This window comes from Lycorma delicatula, chromosome 7 (genome assembly GCF_047948215.1).
Source record: "Lycorma delicatula isolate Av1 chromosome 7, ASM4794821v1, whole genome shotgun sequence".
Classification (NCBI taxonomy): Eukaryota; Metazoa; Arthropoda; class Insecta; order Hemiptera; family Fulgoridae; genus Lycorma; species Lycorma delicatula.
The window spans coordinates 41,519,841-41,545,312 of NC_134461.1; the positions used below are offsets into that span (position 1 = coordinate 41,519,841).

The window sequence follows — 25,472 nt, forward strand, 5'->3', positions numbered from 1 at the left end:
AATGCTTAATCCAAGGGGTAAAGTCAAATTTTGAATTGCTACAATCCAGTTAAATTACACCTAATGATTGTAAAAGAAAGAAAAGTTTGATTTGTAGTCTTGTTAATTAGTATGACGTATTTAAAATTGTAATATTATATGTATTACACGGCAATATGCTTGCTTTTATCCAGGGGTTCTTAAATCACCGAATGTTTTGTGTTCGTGTGGACGATTCGCTTTCAGACAGTGTCGTCTCGGAAAATGGTGTACCTCAAGGTAGGTGTATTAAGTGTCACCTTGTTTTTTGTGGCCATAAACAGCATTACCAATTGTGTACAGGCTCCTGTCTCTTGTTCTCTTTTCGTTGATGATTTTGTTATTTACGTTGCGAGCCACTCTACACCCATTGCGGAGAGACTGATACAGAACACTATATTTTGCCTTGAGGCTTGGTCAAGAACTACTGGTTTCACATTTTCGCCCAACAAGACGAAATGTGTAGTCTTTTCTCGGCTACAGAACCTTTCTAATCCGCGGGTTTTTCTGGACAGAGAACTTATTGTTGTCTCTCCTTACGTTAAGTTTCTAGGTTTGCTTTTTGATAGCCGTCTTACCTGGATCGAACATATAAAGGAATTGAGGACAAAATGTTTCAAACTTTTAGATATGATGCGGGTCCTTAGTAACACCAACTGGGGGGCCGATCGGTCATATATGTTACGTTTTTACTACTCCCTTGTTCGTTCTCGTTTGGATTATGGTTGTGTCGCTTATTCTTCAGCTCATCAAACCGTACTTAAAATGCTGGACGGTGTGCATCATGCTTTTCTTCGGCATGCCACAGGTGCGTTTAGATCGAGCCCTATCGCAAGCTTACTTGTAGACAGTGGTGAGCCATCAATTTGGGATAGACGAGACCAGCTTTTGTTGTCTTATTTTGCCGAAAATAACTCAACGGGCAGCCGAATCACCCAGCTTTCGACCCAGTTCTTAAGAATCCTAATTTGAGGACGTGTGAGGACCGTCCACGTTGTACTGCGCCTGTGGGTGTCTGTACACAACATCTGCTGCAGCGTATGAGTGTTGACACCCTCTCGTTCTTTCCATCACGTCCGTACCCGAACCCCCATGGAGAATAAACCATTCAGATTTTATGTTTGATCTTTCAACGTATGATAAACGTTCCAAGCCACCTATTGTTTTCTGGCAGATGTCGAACCCAGGCGTGGTGATAATACACTGATGGGTTGAAGCATGACTAACGTTGGTTGTGCTTTTGTTGTCAATGAACAGACTTATGTGTTTGGCCTACCCGGTATTACGAGTGTGTTCACCGCAGAACTACTCGCTGTGGATAGGGCTCTTAAGTATCGTTGGCTCTAAATGTAGGAGCATTCTTATTTGCAGTGACTCGTACAGTGCTCTCCAGGCGTTGGAGAGGCCTTTATTCCAGACATCCTGTCGTCATTGACATTTATGATAAAATCCCTGAGTTAGGTAAACGCAACAGGGAGGTAGGTTTTTGCTGGATCCCTAGCCACGTTGGAGTTCTAGGTAACGAAACAGCAGATCCTGCTGCCAAGGAAGCGTGTATTCAGCCTCCCTTCACCACCCGAGTTGCTACCTTTGATTTTATCAATCATATAAAACAATCACTGCGAGCGAGGTGGCAAAGTGACTGGACGACTACCGTCGATAATAAACTCCGACGGATTAAGGATTCAGTGTTGCCATGGGGCTCCTCTTGCAGGAACTCTCGTCGTGAGGAAGTGGTCCACTGTCGGTTACGGTTGGGACATACGAGGGTCACACACGAATACCTAATGTTGGGAGAAGACCCACCCCTGTGCACACGATGCAACTGCCCCATGACTGTGCTCCACATTCTCGTGGACTGCGTATGTTATGCGGCGTTGCATCGTTAGTTTAATATACCCAGAAACATCCGTGATATCTTGTGCAACGATAGCAGGATTTTGGAACGGGTGTTTCTCATTTTGCATAGTACCGGGTTACTGCAAAGGATTTAATATGCTCATATATGTTTTTCTGTAGAGGGTTTTTTTTTAATTTTAACCTTTATTTTCAATTTGGTTTTTGGTTCTATGTATTTAATTTTACTATCTGGGGAGGGGATTTTTGCACAACCCATCGGAGATATGTAAGTTTTATATACTTTCTTTAATCTATTATTTTAACTTTTATATTTTATCAACTTTGTCTATGGTATTGGTTTTGAGTTTTATTTTGCCTTCTTGGTTTGTTTTTGTAAATTTTTATTATATGATTACTATTACGTTTACACCTTTTATAGTTTATTGTTTCAGAGTTATTTTACCCTTTTACTAATATTTACCGGGCGATGATAACGCCCCAGGTGTTTTTCACCCACAAACAAAAAAAAAAAAAAAATTATATGTGTAGGTAATGATCCCACTGGACAAAAAAGAAAAGATATCCTTATCTATTTTTTGACGTTGCATGCACTTCAAGTAGTCCCAACTTCAGTCTTCCTAACTATAGTAATCTGTGGAATTAGTTTATTGAATGTAGTTTTGGTTTAGAAGTTTGAATTTTGCTTATTGTTCTGCTAATTTCAGTGGTTTCACTGAAACGATCATAATTAGTGTATGGTAAACAGTAAACAAAAAGTTTATAGAAGACAATAAAACAGTTTTATGTGGCAGTAAAAGGCAAGAAGGATCACGTAAAGGATGGACAAAAAATTTGCATATTGACCTCCAGAGAGGAACAAGACAGCAATGTTATAAATATAAAAAATGTGATGTTTTGTTATTTGTCTTGATAGTTAGCTTCTGCCCTTAGAAACAAAGTAAACTAAACTCATTGAAAAATAAGCATCTACAAGGTTGATTTGCTAAGACTATGACTGCAATTTAAGATGCATAGGACAAATGAAAAGATGATTTAAATTATAAAAAAAGAGCACTTGTCAATATAGATTAGACAACTTATTTTATTAACAAGAACTAAGCTTAATTAGGAATTGTTGTGAGTAATTTGATTAATATAATAAATGTTCAGTTCTGGTGACGTAAGTGACATCGATTAGCTTTTTATCTCTTATGTTGATGCCGCAATATAATTAATTCAGTTGTAGCATTTTGTTTTCGACTGTCTAATCTTGTTAGGCTTTCAGTTGTGATTTAATGTATGTTGATGGTATGTGACTTGCAGTATATGATGTTGAATCAGTTATGTTTAGATTAATATTGTGACTGTGATTGTAAATCTAGACCCTTAAATAAATAAATAAATAGAGAGTTAAATGTAAAGAAAACAAAATCAAATAAGAAATAAAATAAATTTTTGTGTTTGAAAGGAACTATTGAACTACATTATGAAAAATGAGGTCACTGTATGGTCAAGAAGATTAGTTACAGCGAGTTGCACTGTGAAAGTGACAATGGAGAGAATGAAAATATTCCTAAAACCTTGAACAGTTAATAATAAATGATGTCCCATTTAAGGAATGTGGGTAAATACATGTTTGTGTGGATCACCGTACTTGAAAACTTGAAAAAATTGAGTCGACGGCAATCTGGCTTTATTATTGGTGATCTCTTTGATTTTTACATGATGCTATATACTAGTAGTGTAGAAAATTGTGTTGCAGCAGCAGATTATAGTTATTTACAAAAAATTAAATTGCTTACTGCTTAATATTCTTATTTTTCTACAAGTAAAATGCTTTCACAGAAGTCTTTCAATCAGAATGTAAAATATATTTTGAAAAAATAAAATATATAAAGGTATTGTTACCAACTGTCACTCATATAAAATGAAGAGTTCACAAACAGTTGATAATTAGCTATTGTAAATAATTATGTACAAATTTTGTTTTGTAATTTGTGGATTTTTGAATTAATTTAAATTCTTATGGACTGTAGGATTTTTGTGCTTGTTATTTTAGTAGTGTAATTTGTGCTTTTAAAACATTTAGTTAATTGGAAAAAGATTCTTTACCTTTTTATACAGTGCAATGCAGTGTTATGTTTTTATTCTGTTATTAGGGCGGTGAGTGGTATCAGAAAAAATACTGTTATAATAAACTTGCCTGGAAGTAAAAATGGCTCAGCTGAATGTCTTGATGTCGTTATAGGATGTTTACCGCATGCTGTATCATTATTAAGGGATAAAACTGATGAAATTAAAGAAACACATTCTTCAATTCATGAAATTTCTGGTGATAGCACTTACGATTGTGAACATACTTTCCATAAACAACATAGCCACCACCACCATCACCACCAGCCCAATCGCCATTCTTTTGTAGGCAAAAGCCAGGTAAGTTAATTTCGGTTAAATTTTTTGCAGCAAACTTTAACTTAAATAAATATTTTAATATTATAGCAAATAACCTTACATTGTGATAATAGTTTGTGGTATTTCTTTTACGCACAGAAATTATACAAGATATTCAGTTTAGTGAATTGTTTTATTCTTTGGAAATGCATTATTCTACGGGAAGTGTAGTTCTCCCACTATATGCTGTTCTCAATATGGTTAATAAACTGGAAAGTGATAAATTGATTTGTTTGTTGTAGATGTTCATATAGTATATTTTATATCATTTAATTTGTATTTTTGTATATTATTTCACAAATAATTTGATGTATTGTTTGATTATTGATATTCCTAAAGCCCTCAGTTTAGCTATTATAGCTTTGTTGATTTAGGGCCCAAAGATAGCTATGGCCCTCTGTTTGTATTGTGAATGCACATCTAACTTATCATGTTCCTAGATTTCCTAAATCTAGGAAGTGGTTTAATTAGAATCCATCTATAAAATGACCAAAATAAAGTATTGAGGGGGAATTAGTGTTGGTGCAGGAGTGTCCACCTCCTGCATAGAAGGGCAAACATCTCTTATATCTTAACTGTTATGCCACTGACACACAGTGTGATTAGATACAAAAATATAAATTGTACAATTCATTCATAAAATTACCCAAAACATATATGTCTAGTATAGTTCATGTTTATATTTATTCTGCATATTTCAGATTAACTGGAAATGAATGGGTGGTTAGTGTTGAGATTAACAAAGGCAGTATGGTAGTAATAAGGGTAAAAATATATTTAAAAATTGTTCTGCCCTAACAGCAATAGCTTTGAAAACTCATTACAGGTTCACTGTTTTAATTAAATAATTGTGCAACTTTGAAAATTCTCATACTGATATTTACTTTATAATTTCTGTATTTTTTCTACCATAACATAATTTTTTCATCTATTCCAAATATGCAGGTGTGGTAACCCTTGGGGTATACATTAGGACATTCAGTGGTTGGGTCTTGTTGTACACATTACGTTGTAAAGGCTGAGTAAGGTTTTGAGTGATTATAGTAATTAAATTAAGTTTTTATAGATACACTTTTTGGCTGAATAAATTTATTTTCAAGCCATATTTTAATTTTATTTTGAGATTGTACAGCCTCACAACATGCTGTAAGTGCAACAATGTGGTTTTCTGTTATGTCCAGGAAAAAAAGATTTTGTTGAATTTTGTTTCTGGAAAGTTGTGTAAAATTTATTTTCAAGCCATATTTTAATTTTATTTTGAGATTGTACAGCCTCACAACATGCTGTAAGTGCAACAATGTGGTTTTCTGTTATGTCCAGGAAAAAAAGATTTTGTTGAATTTTGTTTCTGGAAAGTTGTGTATGTCTGTTTGTATGTCTGCTCCTAAGATGTAACTAATTCCTGGAATGCATCTGTAAAAATATATTGAGATGTTCATCGGTGTCCCTTGAAATACTTTCCTTGTGCATCTTTGTATGCTGATTTAAATGGTTTTCCTATCTATGCAGACAGCCCTGAAATTCTTTTCCTGAAATCATTTTGAGATTAATAATTTTTAGATCACATTATGTGCTGTGATCCGCAATGTCAGAAATTCTTTATCCATTTCTCATTCTTTAATTTTAGGAACAGCCTGAAATTGCAGAAAACTATGTTAGTAAATAAACAGGATAGTCTTAATTCAGAAATCAGTTTTTTGGCCACAAACTGTCATGATCATATCAAGGCTTTGTACATTGTCACGATGGATTATTTGTCACTTTTCAGGCCACAATTTAAATCTTAGACTCTAACCAGAATATCATCTCTTTAGTACCTGTCAGGAGCATTGTTGGTTGACCAACATTGCTCTTTATCAAAAAATTAATTTGTGATTGTCTTCTTTTATTTGAAGAAACACAAACATAATCCAAAACAATGATATGACATCCATTTTTTTGGTATTGATGAATTTGGGACTTTCACTGCATGCTCTTGAATTTTGTTTCAAGATTGGACTGAAAGCATCAGATTTGATCATCTGTAATTTTTCTCAAAAACAAATGCTTTTTTGCTGAAAAGTCTGTTGCAACTTGAAGCCATCATTGTTTCTGTTAGCAGAAAGATCTGAGATACATATTTACAGAAATAATTCTAATTGCCAATTCTTCGAAAATAAGTCTGACTATTCTTAGTACATTTGGAATTAGTCACATTCTTGTCTTTCAGACAAAAATAAATCTTTCATTTTGTTAATATTACATGCCATTTTTGCTTTAGGTACTAATTTTTTTTAGGTCATCATCATTTATTTCTCACCATCTTTGAATCTCTTATGCTATTTAAAAACATTTTAACTTTCTCAGAGCATCTGCATCATATGCTGTTTTCAGCAGTTGTAATGTTTCAGGTGTAGTTAAGCCAATCTTCACATAAAATTTGATGTTAAATTAACCAGTTGAATTAAATTTTGAAAAAGTTTATATGATTTTTATTGCTTTTGCAATAATAAACCAACAGATGGCTCTGTTGATTTGAGGTTTACAAATTCATTAATTTAAACATATACAGACACACTTAATTAAATGATCCCAAACAAATTACCTTGCAAGATTCACTAAATACCTATTTCAGGAATAAAATGTCCCATCTCATTAAGCTAAATTGTGTTTGTTTGTTTGTATAAAGCTTAATAAATCTAGTGTAATCTAGGCCTTCACCCCAGTTTGGGCTTTTTGTAAAGTTATCATTCTTTCTTTTTCCTGTTTAGCCTGTGGGAATTATCGGTTGGGTATTACTTAACAGGATGAATGAGTATGTTATGTATGAATGTAGTCTTGTACAGTCTCAGTTCGACCATTCCTGAGATGCGTGGTTAATTGGAACCCAACCACCAAAGAATGCCGGTATCCACAATCTAGTATTCAAATCCGTATAAAAGTAACTGGGCTTTACTAGGAATTGAACGCTGGCACTCTCAACTTCCAAATCAGCTGATTTGGGAAGACGTGTTTACCGCTAGACCAAACCGGTGGGTTGTAGAGTTATCTGAAATAAGATTACTTTGATAAGTCTATATAAATAGCCACCTTCACAAACCAATCAAATACCCAGAGTGCATTGAATAGACCTTCATGTTGTGAGATACAGTTTGACAAGGATATTGAGAAATTACACATGTAAAAATTTATTATAAATACAATTTATTACTCTCATTATATATTTGAGAGTTGGTCCCCGGCAGCAGTAATTTAAATCTTCTGGCCTGCTGAACCAGTAACGGACCTGTCCTTTAGATTGTTCAGACATAATAAATTTTTTTTTGTTTTTTCTTCTAGGTTCTCTTTCTTTTTTTGAGAAGCTTCTCTATGATATCTACCTGTGTAAATGATATTACAGATGTAATGGGTGTCTATCAAATAAACCTTAGAAAACCACCAGGAAGGAAAGGATTAAAGTTAAAGAGAAGTGGTTGAGAGTATAAATGAATAACTTACCCACAGAGGGACCATGGTATGAGACAGACACACTTAAATGAGTTTTAGGTCCTTTATAGGAAAAGGGCATCTATTGCCCCACAATACCTCAGGAAATTTTGATATCCTAAGTGGTACATTGTTAGTAAATGATTTCACAAAACCAATGAAATGATTTAAAAAGAAATCCAAGGTCTTAGGAAGAAAATCTTACCCACCTTTAGAATTGTGTAGCATCTAAAGTATCAAAGTATATCACGTAACTATTCAACCAAACCTGGACTTGAAGGATTTTGTAGAGGGTAATCCATAATACATTTTTTTTTACATAGATCAGAATGTGGGTCATGAGGTGAGAAGAAAACTCATGTCTGAAGGAAAGGAAGGTGAATGTTGAAAAGAGGACATCCGTGACTAGTTTTTTAGCAAATATATATTATTTCAACCAAGTATATTAATTTATTTTTCTGTTTAATTGTTGAGTGAAACTATAATTTTCCTGGCATTATAGCTCTTGAGTTATGCTAAAAGAAAGAAAGTATGGTAGTAAGTTAAAAAATGAGATATGGGATTTTTTTACATTACTCAATTTTTCATGACCCAGGGACCCCAAGAAAAAAAAAAAAGTGTGGGGTAATGTATTACATAAGTATGTAGTAGTATTGGTGTATTTGAAATTTATGACTGTATAAACAGATTTTGATGAAATTTTGTATAGAAACTGAGTGTATTGAACAACTTTTACGTAAAATTTTAGGGGTCAATATTTCTAGGGGATGTGGTAGATAGTTTTATTTTTTTTAGTTTTCTCAAAATGTTGGCTAACAGCTCCACAATATACGAGGGCTATTATTCAGTAAGTAAGGAACATTTTGGAATTTAAAAAAACCAAATACAAGAAAAACTTTTTATTATATACATGTGAAAGAGGGACTAAAATACTACTTTTCAACATAATCACCATACAAATTCAGGCACTTATCATAGCGGTGGACAAGCTTTGAAATTCCTGTGTCATAGAATTCTGCCGCCTGTGATCTCAACCACTCAGTGACACGTACTTGGAGCTTTGTGATGGTAGCCTAGCTTCTGTGAAACAATTTCAAACAATAAAGTCCGTTAAACTTGTGGGAAACATAGAGAAAGCTCAGTTATTGTGAAACGGCGGTTTTCACGAATCTTTTCGTCAACTTTGGAGACCAAATCGTCAGTAACAATGCTCGGACATCCACTCTTCTCTTTATCGGAACGTTTGTTCGGCCATTTTTAAACTGAATGCACCACTTCCTGACAGAACTTTCACTCATTACGTTGTTCCCGTACACTTCACACAGTTCCCGATGAATTTCTATTGGTTTTAAGTTTTTTGCCAACAAAAAATGAATCGCAGACCGCACCTCACAACTGGCGGGATTTTCGATTGCAGCACACATTTCAAATTTGTATATTAAAAAAAAGGGCAGTGCAGAGATGTTCCCGTTGTCATGGTTGAACGCTGACTGAGGTGCCGAGCACGAGCACACCAATATATACGCGATTGGCGTGCGCCTGGCGGCGTCAGGTGGAAATGTTCCTTACTTTCTGAATAGCCCTCGTATTAAGTTCAGTACATGATGTATGCTTATCATACCATTTTAAAAAAAATTGGCTCCAAAATTCCTTCCTTAAAAATTGTAAAAAGCTACTATCTTTCTATTTATTGCATATTTTTCAACCGAATTTTTTTAAATTTATTCCTAGTTATAGTATTACATGTGATCCCCAAAATATACATTGGGGGTGGGACAGCTGATCACAGCTTAAAAATATATTTTTTGAATTTTTCATGACTTTTGGGTTTATTTAAAATATTAGTAGTAAATATTTTATAGTATTAACTAGCAGACCCAGCAACGCTTTGCTATTGCTAGATTTGAGTATATTTATATATAGGTTAAATGAGCACAATTGAAAGTTTGATAAAACATTAACAAAATGGAACTTATAAAATTTAATCTTTCCCTTTTATCCTTTTTCCTTCCTTTTCCTCCTTTTATTTTTTCCCCTTTCCCAATTTTCCTTTTCTCTTTTCCTATTTTCCTTGTTTTCCTTTTCTTATTTTCCTTTTTCCCATTATTGTCTTACCATATTCCTCAATTTCCCCTTTTATTGCCCTTTCCATTGCCTATTCCCCCATTTCTTTTTTTCTCTTTCCTATTTTTCCTTTTTTCTCCTTTCCCCTTCCCATTTCCTTTTCCTGTTTTAACTTTTACTTGTTTTCCCTTTTTTCCCCATTTCCTTTTACCTTTTTAAATTTTTCCCTTAATTCCTTTTTCCTCACACGTAAATCAGTCCAATTTTTTTAGTCTTTAGTGGACAACATTTTGGAAACATTAAAATGGAATATTAAAATATTTAGTATAACGTGTGTTGCTTTTACATCTAACAGATAGCGCTGTTTTTCATAAAATGTTTTTACCTGTCACAGGTTTGACATCTTAGGTATATAAAAATGCGTGCATATTTGAATGCAACGTTGTGTCAAAATTTTAAAGCAATCTGTGAAGAACTTTTAGAGATTTAAGATTTTGAACAAACTAACCTTTACATTTTTATTTATATAGATAGTATTAAAGTTTAAATATAAACCTTTTGTTAGAATAAAGTTTCATCATAATTCAGTCCCCACCCCCTCAAAAAAAGAGAAATCTTAGGTAACATTTTATTGGTTGTACATTTTTTAGTGGAACATTTAGTTTCTTCCATTTAACTTTAAAAAAATCAGAAAATAGAAAAATCAGAGGATAGGTGATTTTGTTTTGGAAGTGGGAGAGTGTAAAAAATAAAAAAGATAATGATTTTTGAATTAAAAATTTTTTTTGTTTTGAAGAGTGATAATCTTAGAATAAAATTCTGTCATAAATTCCCCCACCCCAAAAAAAGAATCTTAGGCAACTCTATATATAATTATTTTTCTTTATATAAGAATAAATAACCAATGCCAGGAAAGTATTACAACTTTATTGCCAGATGTTTTTCTAAAAACTAGTAACATCACTGCATTGAATGTTTTGATGCATCTGAGGATGCCCTAGATATCTAAAGCCTATTAAAAAATTCCTGGATTTAGTGGCTGTTCATGGTATAATTTTTTTTATTTTGCAGACTTATATTTCTGAAAATACATTTAATATAGTTAATAATCCTTTTTTTTCAGGTTGATGTTAGTAAAGTTGCACGGAGGCCAAGGAAGCAGACTGAATATCCTTTAACAGATTTTGATACTGCTGTTGATAAAGTTTTAAGTCAAGCTAACCTCATTGAAACTGTGAAAATAGATTTAAGGTATGTGTATAAAATTTAATTTTAATTTTTTTTTTCAAAAATTGTTTGTGCTTATAACCTCATTATTGCTATATATAAATTATTTAATATTTGGTTTGATAAATGTAATTTAAGTTTTGATATTGAGTCATCTGTTCTTAGAACAGACGTTAATATGATATATACATAATATATATATATATATATATTTCAGTTGTTAATATGATCTGATTTAAATTCAGTTACTGAAAAATCAATAGAACAGTTGGGTTAAAAATTTAGTACAGCATCCATTATCTGAAAAATTGATCTGTCTTAGAGAAATTCTTCGAAATTAGTGTTCATTTGTAGCATTGATAATGATGTATAGGTATTCTGAAATGGACTAGGGAACTGAAACTTGGACTAAGAAAGTAATTAGAACCAAAAGTACATTATTAATGTGTATATAATACTTGCAGGTTAGCACAATAATGTCCTGACACTATATGCATTATTTTGGTAATAATAGCTAAAACTTGTACTTATCTTAACATCCTATTTAACTGTCATAGGCATCTAATAATCTGACAGTCAAGATACAGCAATTTATTATGGAAGATCAAAAGGTTTGCATAAAATTTATAAAAAAAAGACTGGACTTTAACATAGTGAATTTTTTATAAAAGGCTTTTAGTGAATCTGATATACAGGGATGAACAGTTAATAAAGGTGCAAAAGATGGTCAGAAGTTGTTGAAACTTCTGACCATCTCGAGTAAGTGAATTTAAGAGGGAAAAATTTGCCTGTTGTTAAATCTTTAGTGAGAAGTTATAATGAATATAATAGTTGTACTATTAATTAACTATGTATTTATTGGCTCAAGAGTTACAATTCTGTTATGCTTTAAGGCATTTGAGAGATGTGACATGTGCATTTGAGAGAATTCTTTGTGTCATTACTTATTTTTTTATTTTTTTTTTATACTTACGTAGCTTTTAATAACTTGTTTGTTATAAACATAAATAGGTTTTAAAACAAATGAATTATTTATCAATTATGCATTATTTTATTTATTTGAAGAGCATTTTTCTTTTTTCTATTCAATTTTAAAACATTTTTAGGGATGAAGAATCAAGGATAAAAGCTATTGGCTGTGTTTTAGCTGAAACTGTTTTTGCAAATGAGCCATTTCCTCCTTTTCCTGCTTCTATTAAAGATGGTTATGCAGTTCTTGCTAGTGATGGAACTGGCCCAAGAAAAGTTATAGGAGGTATAACTGCTGGTTCATTGGTAAGTTGTTTTTTTTTTTTAATATAATTTTTCTGCGTTTGATAATATAAGTCTTTTAAATATTTAAATATGTGTACCATCACCTATTTTTGTTTTGTAAATAGCAGGCTTAGTTTCATTGGTGTTATGTTCATGGATAGAGTCAGAAATTAATAGGTTTTATTAACCATTGTAAATCAAACACCATGTAAAAACACTAGATTGTTTTATTTTTTCAATATTGACTGGAGTTAATCGTGTGGAAATTCTCTATATAGAAAGAATTTTTCAAATTTAGCAATAGTTTAATAATTAATTTCTATATTCTTGAGTCCTCCAGTTTTTTAAAATAAAAATTTTAAAAAGAATATGTACATGTGTAAGGATTTGATATGCAAAATAAAAATTGAAACTAATAAGAATTGACAGATGATGATACAAAAAGAGATTTGCTAAAAATGAACAATAATGAAGTACATAACAATAATCAAAATACTAAAGACATTAATCGCAGTTTATTATTGAATGATAAGAAAAAGACATAATGGAAAAGTCAAATGAAAGTAGTAAGGAATCTAATAGCTGCGATAATAAGGTGCTAAATAATAATATAAAAATGTACTAATTATAAATGTTTTAATGATAAGGAAGATTGTACAATGAGTAATTTAGAAAATAAAGACTTAACAAATTTAGTTATAACAATATTCAAAATTTACAAAACAGCAATCATCGTCTAAACATAATGAAAATTATATTGAACAAAAAGTCTAAAATAAAACTTTATAAAAAGAAAGTTAATGATAATGTGTTAACATGTGATAAAAAATTCATTCCAATTGAAAAAGATAAATTATGTCAACAATGTCGCAGTGTGTCAATAATTGTTAGAATGCTAGTTGAAGACAAAGATTATAAAAGTTGTAGAAATATCTGAAGTAGATGCATTAAGAAAATGAATTGAAGTTAATGAATGGGATTAGCCAGGAATGTGTGCAATTGTTATACACAGCCACAGTTTCTTAATAATATTAATACAACTGGTATAGCCGAACACCTAATTTATAAACCAGAGATGTCAAAGCAGCTCATATAAAAGAACGTGATAGATCAAAGAAATGTATTGTAAAAGGTATGAGAGGTCAATGCTACGTCCAAGGAAAGAAAGAATCAGAAATGATGGAACAATTCAATAACATTAAAATAGATGAATCGATGACAACTTTGTCATCTTAAGTCAGATGTAACAAATGAAAACAAAAATAGAAAATTAAATACAAAATAAAAACAAAATAGTAATCAAGAAAATCATGACAGAAGTAATCTAACTCAGACCATTAGAAGATCTGTTACAAATTATGAATTCCATGTGCCTTCTGAAAAACAACAGATTAGTATTGCTAGTATGTAGATTAGTATTGCTAGTATGTATGCATAAAAGGTATCTTCCAACAAATTAAAATATAAAAATTAAAATAATAATTTTTTAAATTAATAATAATTAATTAAAATAATAATATTTATAACAATAATAATAATAATGACAATAATCATAGTATTTCTGAAAACCAGCCGACCATTCTCTACTTGTGTAGTAGGCTATGGCGGTCCAATTATGATTCATCATGGCAGGCAGAGGTTTAAGATTTATATAGCATCTTTCATATGCCTCGCTGCTTAAAGCTATCCATTTAGAATTAGTTTCTGATCTGTCTTTACAGTCGTTTATTGCAGGATTTAAAAGATTTATATCACTTTGGGGTATTCCCACTCATAAAATCTTTTCTCATAATGGTTCAAATTTCCGTTCTCCAAAAATATACTTTATAATTTGCATCAACTTTTAAATTAAAAAAAAATCTAAAATCAGATATTCAACTGTTCAATACTACACAAGGTATTACCTGATCATTTATTCCTACTTCTTCACTCCATTTTGGTGGTTTATGAGAAAGTGCAATCAGAGGTATTAAATTTCATATATGTCATGTAATAGGATAAACAATCCTTAATTTTGAGGAATTATATAGAGTTTTAACAAAACTAGAGAAGACCTGTGCATAAATTAATACCTACTACCAATCTCAAAACAGTTGATTTTAATAATCTTTTTTAATGATTTAATTTTTTCATAATATTCTTCTAATTTCATTTGATATTATATTCATATAATATGACTGTGAACATGCTTGTACGTATAGTTTTAATATTTAAAACGTAAGTTACATATTTATATTAATTTAATTATGATTTCACATTTATATTATACATTATATGATTATGTATAGATTTATATACATTTAGGTGCAATTAGACACCAGTAATAATTGATTGATTTTGAGGATTAGGATTCCTATATTTATTTATTAAATAAGATTTTGAATGTAATTTCAAACTGTTGCTAAATAAATATAGTTGAGTAATTTAATCTGTATTTAATATGCTGATTGTTATTAATCAAAATACTGTTTATGGTTGTTTTTTTTTATTATGAGCTTTTTAATTAATTTATACATTTGTACGAGTAATATTAATATTGTATCACAATGAATGTAATTACCATTTCAACCAATCATAAATATTAACAATTTAGTTATTAATAACTAAATTATGGGTTGTATCATGTATGTAACTTATTTGTAATTGCAAAAATCATATGATTCATATTATTGTTTGTAATAATTTAATTTATAATATATAAAAAAATAATAAACTATATATGATTTTTGGCGAGCAGTTTTTAAGACCCAAGATTTCATTTCATATTATTTAAATTTTATTATTAATAAAGAACTTTAAATTTTATTTAAAGAAGGACTTTAAAATTTTTAAAGACCTTTGGATGGCTGCATACAGCACCGGACAGCTGCACACAGTTTTGGGCAGCTGCACTAGACTCCAACGCTAAAAGCAAAACTTTATGCTGGCTCGCTCCTACCAAAATAAAATAGTCGGTCTTCTGCCAGCTGTCAATGACTCAAATTAATTTACAATATAAAATAAAGACATTTATTTATTGGAACCAGTAAAACAAAAGATTTAGAATAATTAAACCTAACCAAGGTACTTCACCTTTGCGGCAGTTATTCAGACTGCATAATCAGTTTGAAATGACCAGATGTGCTAAGGGAAGAGTATGGGAAACCAAGGATATCTGACGAAAATGTGCTACATGTCAGGGAGTTTTTCCTGCTACTCCTAAAAAATTCTTAAAAAGGCCAGCTGCGAGCTAGCAGTAGCAATAATATAGGTATGCTTTAACCCATATTTTCCCATGCCCTGATGCACTGGTAGTAAAATGATGCTTTTGAATCGTACATATTATTTTTGATTGACCGTAGAATATGTTTATCGATTCATAAAATGTAGCGAAAGTGATTCAGTTTACTACTAAATTGTTAATCAATAAAAGATTTTCGGTAAAATCCAACTTTACACTTATTACACGAAAATATCATTGTACTTGTATTGTCTGCAGCAGATTCTTCTATTATTTACATTTTTTTTCAGGAAGATGCTCGTCAACTGTCTGAGTTGTTGCTGTTGAAAACACAACAGTGTTTTCAATAGCAACAAGTCAATGCAAAGACTTACATGACCTGTTGGTCATCTAAGTCTTTGCATTGATTTTTTCTCCACAATAATATTGTGGAATAGCAATTTTTTTCCATGTTAATTGTCTTTGATGATAATGCAGTAACCACAAATTGTCAAAATTTGAGTTGCTAGATTTGTTCTTTGTGTACATATTGATAAAGCTTCCACGAATTTACTAAAGCTACATCAAGAAAGTTTGAAAACAAAGGTCATCACTATTTTTTCCTTTCATTGTTATTTGATAGTTGTTGTGACAGCATTGTTCAGTGAAATAACCTGAACCATATAGCAAAATTAATATTGAAATTGTAATTTTTTTCCCCTTAGAATATTTTTTACATTATTCAGATGTTCAGTGGACTGAAAATTTGTGATTAGGTAACAAGAGAGTTTTCGTCCCATTTTGTAATAAAAATTGAATCAGTGGTATCAAATTGTGTAGTCCCACAAGGTTCCTTATACAAAGAATGAGAATCTTCTAAAGGATAGTTTTAAACTCTTTTCATTAACTGTTCCAGTTGTAAAAAAGTCTTCCTTCTTCAGTAAACTTAACAAATTATACGAACTAAAAAATTTATCAAAATAAATGCTGTGCTTTCCAGGATTTCTAAAGTGTGCAATAAATTTTGAACAACTGAAGCACCTAATCCAATACTAGAATCTACTTCTCCATCTTTTCCTTGATAGAGAAAAGTTGAAAAGGTGACCTTGTGAAGAACATAAACATAATAATTATTCATAATATTTTACAAGATTGGTCTTGAAAGTAAGGCTGCACTGTGTTTATGTGATGAATAAATGTATCAATAACAATGAATCATTCTGAATTCATTACTGCTTCATTCATTCATTGCTGTTGAAGTTGCAAAACTGTAACATAAATTTTTTTGTCTAGATTTAGATATAATAAGTAATTGAAGATAAGGTAAGTTTACATAGAAAAACTATTGCTATTTTTAAGTGTATAATAATCAGTTAAAATAATATTGTACATCAAAGTTTATTCTTATATTATATTGTCATCTCAGAAGAGGCAAAAAATTATTAAATTTAGTGAATAAACATAAAATACTTATTACAAACAAAAAGGAGTTTTCTATTATTTAATAATATGAAAGTGTGTTATTAAAACAGGCTCTTTAAAAACAGAAAACAGATATTATTTCATGTAATAATAACTCAAAACAAATTGTTGTGTTATCACAACTTCAGCTTGTATATGGGTTAAGGAATTACTTAAAGTATGCATCCATATCATTTTCAGATGTTACAGGCTTTGAATCCTACCTGCTATACTCCAGACATGCTGATTATGGGTTGAAATCTCCTATCATTTGGATGTGTACAGCGTGTGTGAAAAGTGCTCACAATGAACACTTGTAGGGAAAAGCAGTAAAATTTATCCCTTCATTTTATTTATGATTCATTACAAGTCAAAAGTTAAGAGATATTAAATAGCTTTAAAACCTGATATTCCTTTTTGTACAGCCCCCCTGCATAGATATGTTTTTTCTTTTTCTGTAGCCTGATCTTCAGTTAAATGGAGAAAAAGTTTGTGTCAGAGTCAACACAGGTGCTTCAGTTCCACAAAATATGAATGCTGTTGTTCAAGTTGAAGATACAGAATTAATTGAAGAGGCAGACGATGGGCGAACTGAGGTATCAGTTAATATACTTTCTGCACCGGTTGTTGGACAAGATATTAGGTGAGTAATAAAGATTACACTGATAGACAAAAAAAAGTTTTTTAATGTTTCTCGAAGTGTGATACAATTTCTTGAATTACTTTTTTGCTTACATTAGAGATTTGTAAATACGATTTTTCTGTCACCCTTAGTTTTAAATAAATTACTCTTCAAAAAAAAGTTAAGATAAATATAGTTAAAATCTGTGAAATTTATAATTTTGAATGGCCATACCCGTGTTAGAATGATTTCGCTGATGCTTTTCTTTTATAAATAGCCTCAGGCACATCCTGAATTAGTATACAGCAATAATCGGCTAGCATGTTAGTATTCAATTTCCCTTTATAGTGACTTTCCATCACTGAAATGTCTTGGTGGAAACATTCACTGTGTTCATCACTTACGTCTCTGAGGTTGTCCGGGAAAAAATTCAGATGTGAGTGGAGGAAATGTATTTTCAAAGCCATATTACATCCCATAGCTTTGTATGAAGTAAGAAGTTGATTAACAATGTCATGGTAATTGTTGGATTTTTGTTTGTCGAGAAAAGTGTTGCAAATGTCTATAAAAAAGCCCAAGTTGCACTTTTTACATTATTTAACATTGAGTTAAATACATCATTGGGGACCAACTCTCTTATTTGAGGACCAACAAATATTCTGTCTTTAATTTTTCCTTCACTTACATTCGGAAATTTCTGCCTGCTGTACAAAAATCTGGGACTATCCTCTTCATTGCTTTTACAAAATTTTTCATTAGTCCTAGCTTGATATGGTGAGGGGTGTAAATATTTTTTTGGGTTTAATTTAGGGCTCATGAATTATTCCCATATTTTTCCCATTTGGAGTTGTTGTCTTGTTTCTTCCACTCGTTTGGTAACATAATGTTTATCCCTGGCTAGCTCAGGTGTTCCATTCGCAAAAAAAAACAGATGTACTTATTATAGCCTAACTGCATCCCTAACAAATTAGCTATAACTTTCAAATCACCACATATGTTCCAGGTATGTTTTTTATAATATATTTTTTCAAGAACATCTTTCATCACATTGTGTGTCTCTTTCAAATTAATACCATAAGTGATTGGTGTCGAAGGATATTTATTACCGTTGTGTAGTAGAATCACTTTTAAACAACACTTGAATGAATCTATGAAAAGGCGTCCTCAGGTTTATGAACTTGTTCTAAGTGCAACATAAGCTCATCAGTATTTGTGCAATAAACCAAATTATTTTCATCAATAAAGTACTGAGAAAGTTCTTTTTGTCTGCTTCAAAAGCCCAAAATTTTTGTATTTTTTTTGAAGTAAATTCCAACCTTGCAGTCTTGATCCTAACAGTTCATCTTGATTTTTTGATAAATTTAAATCCCTAACAAAGTCATTTAATTCACCTTGTGATATAAGATGTGGCTTATTGGAAGATATTTCAAAACCCAAATCGTTGTTGTCGTCTTTAGTACTGCCTGATTTTCATCACTGCTTTCAAAACACATTCACAAGTGGCTCAGGAACTGGAATAATTTCATTGTGAGGTACAGGCCTGATGGCAGATTGCAATGAAGAATATTTTACAGTATGTTTAAATTTTTTAGAAATTGCAGACACTTGTTAAACAAGTAGGCTACTACGTGATCTTTTGGTTCACGCTAAACCATAGGTATACCAAATGGCAGTCTTCTGTGTACCTTTCAGTCATCCTCTTAAATGTACAGAACAATTAGTCCATACTATATGATGAGCCCATGTCTTATCCAATTTACAGTGAATTTTACATTGAAAGTACAAATGATATGCTTTTTTAATTAAAGGTGTAATGTTTCTTCTATTTGATTTTTATGGTGAACCCACCATATGTATTACAAAAGGCATCCACATCATTTACACAATTTCAAGGCATTATGACATTGTGGTGCTGTTAACAGACAGCAGTAACAAAATTAATTCATTCCTAAATCCAATGCTTAATACAAACAACACAGCTGTGTTTTCAGCTGCATGTTTTGACCTGCATAGACATGATTAATCTTGTCCATGAAGGCTCACTGTTGAATATTAAAAATGATGTCATAATGTGTGACTATGATATGATGTAATTCTTTGTCTAGTATTGTTTATTTATAGCTTACAAATTATGTTAACAAAGTTAAATAATAAAAAGTGAGCTAACAAAATACAATATCTAAAACTATACATTGAAAAATGAAAAAAAAATCCTTTTAATTAAACAAATTTTCAAAATGGTGGAACTATTATGATGAATAATTTAACATTTTAATCATTATTATTATTATTAACCTTTCAATGGTGAAAAGTATGTCTACATATCATTCATTGCCTGTTTTCATACCATTCAGAACATAACATACACATAATATTGATTTTATAGCTTTTAACTGTTCTATTTCTGCTTTGTGTTCATATGTGTAACTACATTTTTTTTAATTCTTAAGTCAGTATGAAAACTTGATATTGTATTTATTTTTTTGTTGCTTATTTGGTATAGTGTAATAGAATTTAAATAATTTATAGCTTTATGATGTGCTATATCAATTATCAATTAACAAATAAATATTACAAAATGATGAGATATTCTTTTTAAATTATGAGGATAATGTATGGTTTATGTATATATTCATGCTGCATTAGGTTTGTGGATTTGTAGTTTTATATAATTTACAGGAGAAAATAGTATTCAGTATGTTAATCTATGTATAATTTAATGTTTATGAAAAAGTTCATAAAGTAGTATTTTGAATATTAATTTAAAAATTAGCAAAAACATACAACTTCTTGATTTGATTTTTTATTGTAAGTTTGTTTTGTACTTAACAGTAAGAGTCTGTTTCATAGTTAGGGAGCATAAGGTTTAACTTCTTACTGTAAACTATTTTTAAATAATGTTACAGATAAATCTTTAGGCATAGTTAAAAAAAGGTATGTGCTAATAATTTAATATACAAGTGTCTGGGGTAAAGGTAACCAAAAATAACAGCCTATATTTTAAACACCAGACTTTGCTTTGGTTAGCAGAGTTTCAATCACTTATGTGTGTTAAATGGCTTGTATGAACAAATTGAATATAAAGAGACTGGAAGCTTGGTTTCACAAAGCTGGAAATCATCGAAAAATTTCTGTTAGTGACAAGACAGTGGATTGTGTTTGTGATTCATTCATTTCCAGTTCTGAAGTCAATCAGTTACAAACTGCAAATTCCTTGTTCCATTGTTCACAACATTTGTTTGTGAGCATACAAGTTACAACTTATTCATTGCATTAATAAGCCAAATGATTGCTGCTAATGATATCAGTTTGCTGCAGAGATAATGCAGTGTGTCAAAAATATCTTTATATGTTGTTTTTCAGTTATGAGGCAATCTGAGTTGCTGTGTTTATTAAAAAAAAAATAAAAAATAAATAAATAAATTTACTGATTCTCCTAAAATAAGCTTTTAATTTTGAATGTCTTTAATCTGGATGCTATGTATATGAGAATTTTGTGATATTAACAAATTTGTAAGTGGTATACTGATAATATAACATTTTGTAAATATAATAAATAAAAGATTTTTAAAAACTTCAAAAAAGTTCTCAATTCTACTAATATATTTTTTTATACTTTATTATTTGTTGTTAAAACATTCAAACCTTATTTGTTAACAAATGACCAACCAATTTTTTATTTTTCTACAAGTTTTGGTTTGTTTTGTTAATAAATCAAATTACAAACTCTTCAGTTGTTCCTTTGTTGATTTTCTCAGGACTAAATTTCTAAATTTGTACACTAACAATTTAATAATTTATTGTATATCAAACCTAAAAAATTGTGTTCAGTGGCATCAATATTTTTGTTTTATAATAATTTTCTTAAAAAATTAGTACAGTTACATTAAACAAGATCTGTTTTATTCAGCTTTTCCAAAGTCATACGAAATCATCAAATTTACCCCTTTCTTTAAACTCCAAGAATCTCGTAGTATGACTTTATTTTTCATTTTACCCTTTGAACAGAAGTCAGTAAAAAAATATTTTGCATGCTGTTACTCAACAACAAGCTATAGAATGAAACATTTTCAGATATCCATGTATTTATCAATGTTTTCTTTATTTTGACCCACAACATGACTTTTTTTATTGTTCCATTTATTTTTCAATTTGTCATTGTTCATATGTATATCTTTCATAAGCACTCTACATATTTTTAAAGTGATTAGTTTAATACTTTTTTTTAATTTTATAAAAGATAAAAACACTACCTTATGCTGATCAAAGTTCCAGAAAATCCTTGTCTATATTAAACTGTATTAGGCTGTATAATTTGACACAAAATAAATATAAATACGTTAATATTTAAAGCCCAAAATTAACATTATATTTAAGGATTGATCTTGTAAATTGTTAAATGAATGGATGATCAGGATGTACGTAAATTTCTGATTAGAGAATGTAACTTTTGATTATACAGTTAATAATATTAAAAAAATTAATTTTTGTAAGTATTTTGCTTTCATGCTCTATTAAATGGAATTTGTAAAAGATATTTTTAATTATTAGAACCTTTTAATTCATTTCTGAATGCAACTAATTTATTTTTTAAACCTTAGGTCTATCGGAAGTGACATTGCTAAAGGTCAGATAGTAGTGGAGAGGGAGACTAAAGTTACAAGTACAGAACTTGGACTATTTGCAACTTTAGGCATTAATGAAATATGTGTTTTTAAGTAAGTAATATATTTTGTATAAATTATATTTTGTTACATTTTTGTAAAATGTACAAAGCACTAAAATTACTATGGAGTATTAATCACATAAACATACCACGTTTCTTTTTTCAGATTTCTCAAGATTTTGGTAATAAAAATGTTTATTGTGCGAGCTTACTTCCAAATTAAAAAAAAAGAAAATTTAATTTGAAAAGCTGATTGTAGAATCAATATAAAATAAAAGCTCGATCACAAAACAATTCAAATTAAGGGGGGAACAACGAAAAAATGTACTGGGGCTATGTAGTCTGATCACATGTATATTATTAAAATTAAAAAAATTATTAACATTAACAATACGAAAAATATTTTTTTAACATAAATTGAACATATTAAGCATATCAAAATTATTTTGAATCATATATATGGAATCACAGAAAACACATTTCCACACTACTCGTCTTGTCATATTTAAAAAAATATAAAATAAAGTAATTAACATTAACAATACAAGAAAATAATTTTTTTTAACATTAGTTAAACATATTATTTATATCAGAATTATATGGAATCATATATCTTTGAATCATATATATGGAATCATAGAAAACACATTTCCACACTACTCGTCGGTCATATTTAATAAATATATAAAATAATGTAATTAACGTTAACAATACAAGTAGATAATTTTTTCTTAACATAAGTTAAACATATTATTTATATAAGAGTTATATGGAATCATATTACTAATTTTTCTCTTCATATACATAAGGATACTTTCCTGCACATATAAAAATAATGATGACCTCGCATCGAATACACATATTTACCCAGTCTCACTGTCCTGTCTCATCGAACAAAGAACACATCATCACATCCGTGCGATCCAACTCAAAACACGTCTCCACTCCATGACTGCTAAATTCACACTAGCCCCGAAAACAAAGAATGTCAGTCTTGCTTCCCCCGCCAGACGTCCGCTCGTACACGTACACACTTTTTTCTCAGTATGTATATGCTCACACCAGTCCACGATGACATCACCGTCTGGCTATCCAGACCATGTCATACATCAAAAAACAAAGTTATGTAATATAATTTCTTATCAAACTAATTACGTTTATTTAACTATTAAAATCATATAATACTATTACCTATTTTCTGTTTTTAATATCAGCTAAGCCAAATGAATATTAACTACCTTTTAAAATATTGAAACTTTTTTCTTTATGACATAATATATATATATCGTTCGTTACCAACAAAATTTAGAATGGTTACAATTGTAAGAATTGTTTTCCATTTTGTTTTATACTTGTATATTCTAAAAGAAGTTTGAAATTATTATAGAATTTAGGAAAATTTGTTCAATAGGTTTGATGGTGGTAACTTTAGCTTTTATTATCAAATCTTATTTCTTATTAATGGAATATTATATTAGCCTTACAAAAAATATTAACTTATCTTTATATTTGGATTGATATTTTAAAATGAAAAATCTATTGAACAGAGTATTATTTGTGTACAAAACTTTGTGTGTTCTGTAAAGCCAATAGTGAGCTTGAAATCTATGAAATTTTAGGAATTTTTGAAATTTTTTAATTGCACTACGGTAATTTTTCTTCATTAAATTCACGTTTATTCATGATATTTTATTTGTGAGAGGTAATTAAACATTACTTGGAATAGCTTCAAATTGCGTAAGATATTACTGACATGAATATTCCTATTGGAATTGTAAAACATTAAGCAAACAGAAAAACATCTCAAAAACAACATGTTATATGGATAATTTTGTTTTACAAAAAGGAGCAATTTGCTTGCTAGTTGAATAATGTGATGTGCTTTTTGAATCTTGAATAAACTTTTATTGTGCTTCTGTGAATATTTATAACTTTTTTTGTTCAATACCTCATCAGCTCACTTAATAACAGATGTAGAAATAAATTCTCTATTAATCATTATACATAATTTGAAAATAATCGGAACACATTTCCAGAAAATCTCTAAAAAACTTACTTGGTGACTGTAAAGTACTTGCTTAGGAAAGGTATTTAAAACAATTGAGTAATTTATTTGAAAATATTTTTGTAGTTCTGTTTATTTTTGTTGTTTAAAATTTTTAACTTGAATTAAAGGTTTTTCTCTTGAATTAAAATTCTAATTGTTCAGAAAATTAACATAAAGTTAATTTTTTTTTTTTTTTACTTTTTAATGATTTTTTAGACGTCCTAGGATTGGAATTCTGTCTACCGGAGATGAAATAAATGATCCATGGAGCGAAGAAGATCTACAGGCTGGTGGTATTCGTGATAGTAACAAAGTTATGCTGCTTTATTTGCTCAAGGAAAAAGGTTTTGATGCTACTGATTTTGGAATTGTCAAAGACAAGTTAGTGAAATATCATTTTTGTAAATTTGAATTATGTGTTTATTAAGACAATTATTGTTTTATACAAATAGATTTTTTTTCACAAACCTCAGGTGTTATTCATAAATCATTACTTGGCAACTTGATACGGCTCTTGTTTTAGATATCAGTTTTTATCTGAAAACATCTTTCATTTTTTTAAATTCAATCGACTTATTTATCGGTATAATGATATCTATTGATAGTTGTCATTAATGCAATTTGTCTTCATTGTGCACAATACATGAGTATTGTTTTTATATATCATAAATAAAAATTTATTTACACATAAGGGAGTATCCAGGAAAAACCAAAATTTTGCTTATTTTGTAAAAGCAAAATTTTATTTTGTAAAGGATACGCATGGTACTGTAATTCAACCCCCAATTGGGATGAATGACACTACTGATTCCATAAAAAGCATCAGCAGCCTTTTTTGCTACATACTGTAGATGTTCTTTGAACCAAAAATTCTCATCAAGGATAACACCCAGGTATTTTTGTGCTATAACGTACTGAATTGGGAGAACAGCCAATCGGCCCTTAAGCAACATCATTGTGGTTTTTTCTGGGCTGAAAATCATCTTATGTTGGAGACGGAGCAGTCGAATTATCTCAGAAGCACAGCAGCTTGGAATTCTACCTCGTTACGTGAATCCCCCTTCCATCAGTAGCAGCGCGTAATCAGCATAAGTGATGCGCAACAATCACATAGCAACCTTAAACGCAATATCGAATTGAATTCTATGATCCAAAGAAG

At 30.3% G+C, this 25,472-nt stretch overlaps 1 protein-coding gene across 4 annotated transcripts in view; it reads left to right on the forward strand.

Annotated features, from left to right (window-relative positions):
- Positions 1-25,472, forward strand: part of cin (Molybdenum cofactor synthesis protein cinnamon) — a 67,372-nt gene that overhangs the window by 14,732 nt on the left and 27,168 nt on the right. For all 4 annotated transcript variants that reach the window (XM_075370335.1, XM_075370337.1, XM_075370334.1 and 1 more), the window contains 6 exons: positions 4,017-4,290; positions 10,961-11,088; positions 12,171-12,339; positions 17,440-17,621; positions 22,202-22,318; positions 24,530-24,694. In XM_075370335.1, coding sequence (XP_075226450.1) covers positions 4,017-4,290; positions 10,961-11,088; positions 12,171-12,339; positions 17,440-17,621; positions 22,202-22,318; positions 24,530-24,694 — 1,035 coding nt within the window. The remainder of the gene's footprint in view (positions 1-4,016; positions 4,291-10,960; positions 11,089-12,170; positions 12,340-17,439; positions 17,622-22,201; positions 22,319-24,529; positions 24,695-25,472) is intronic.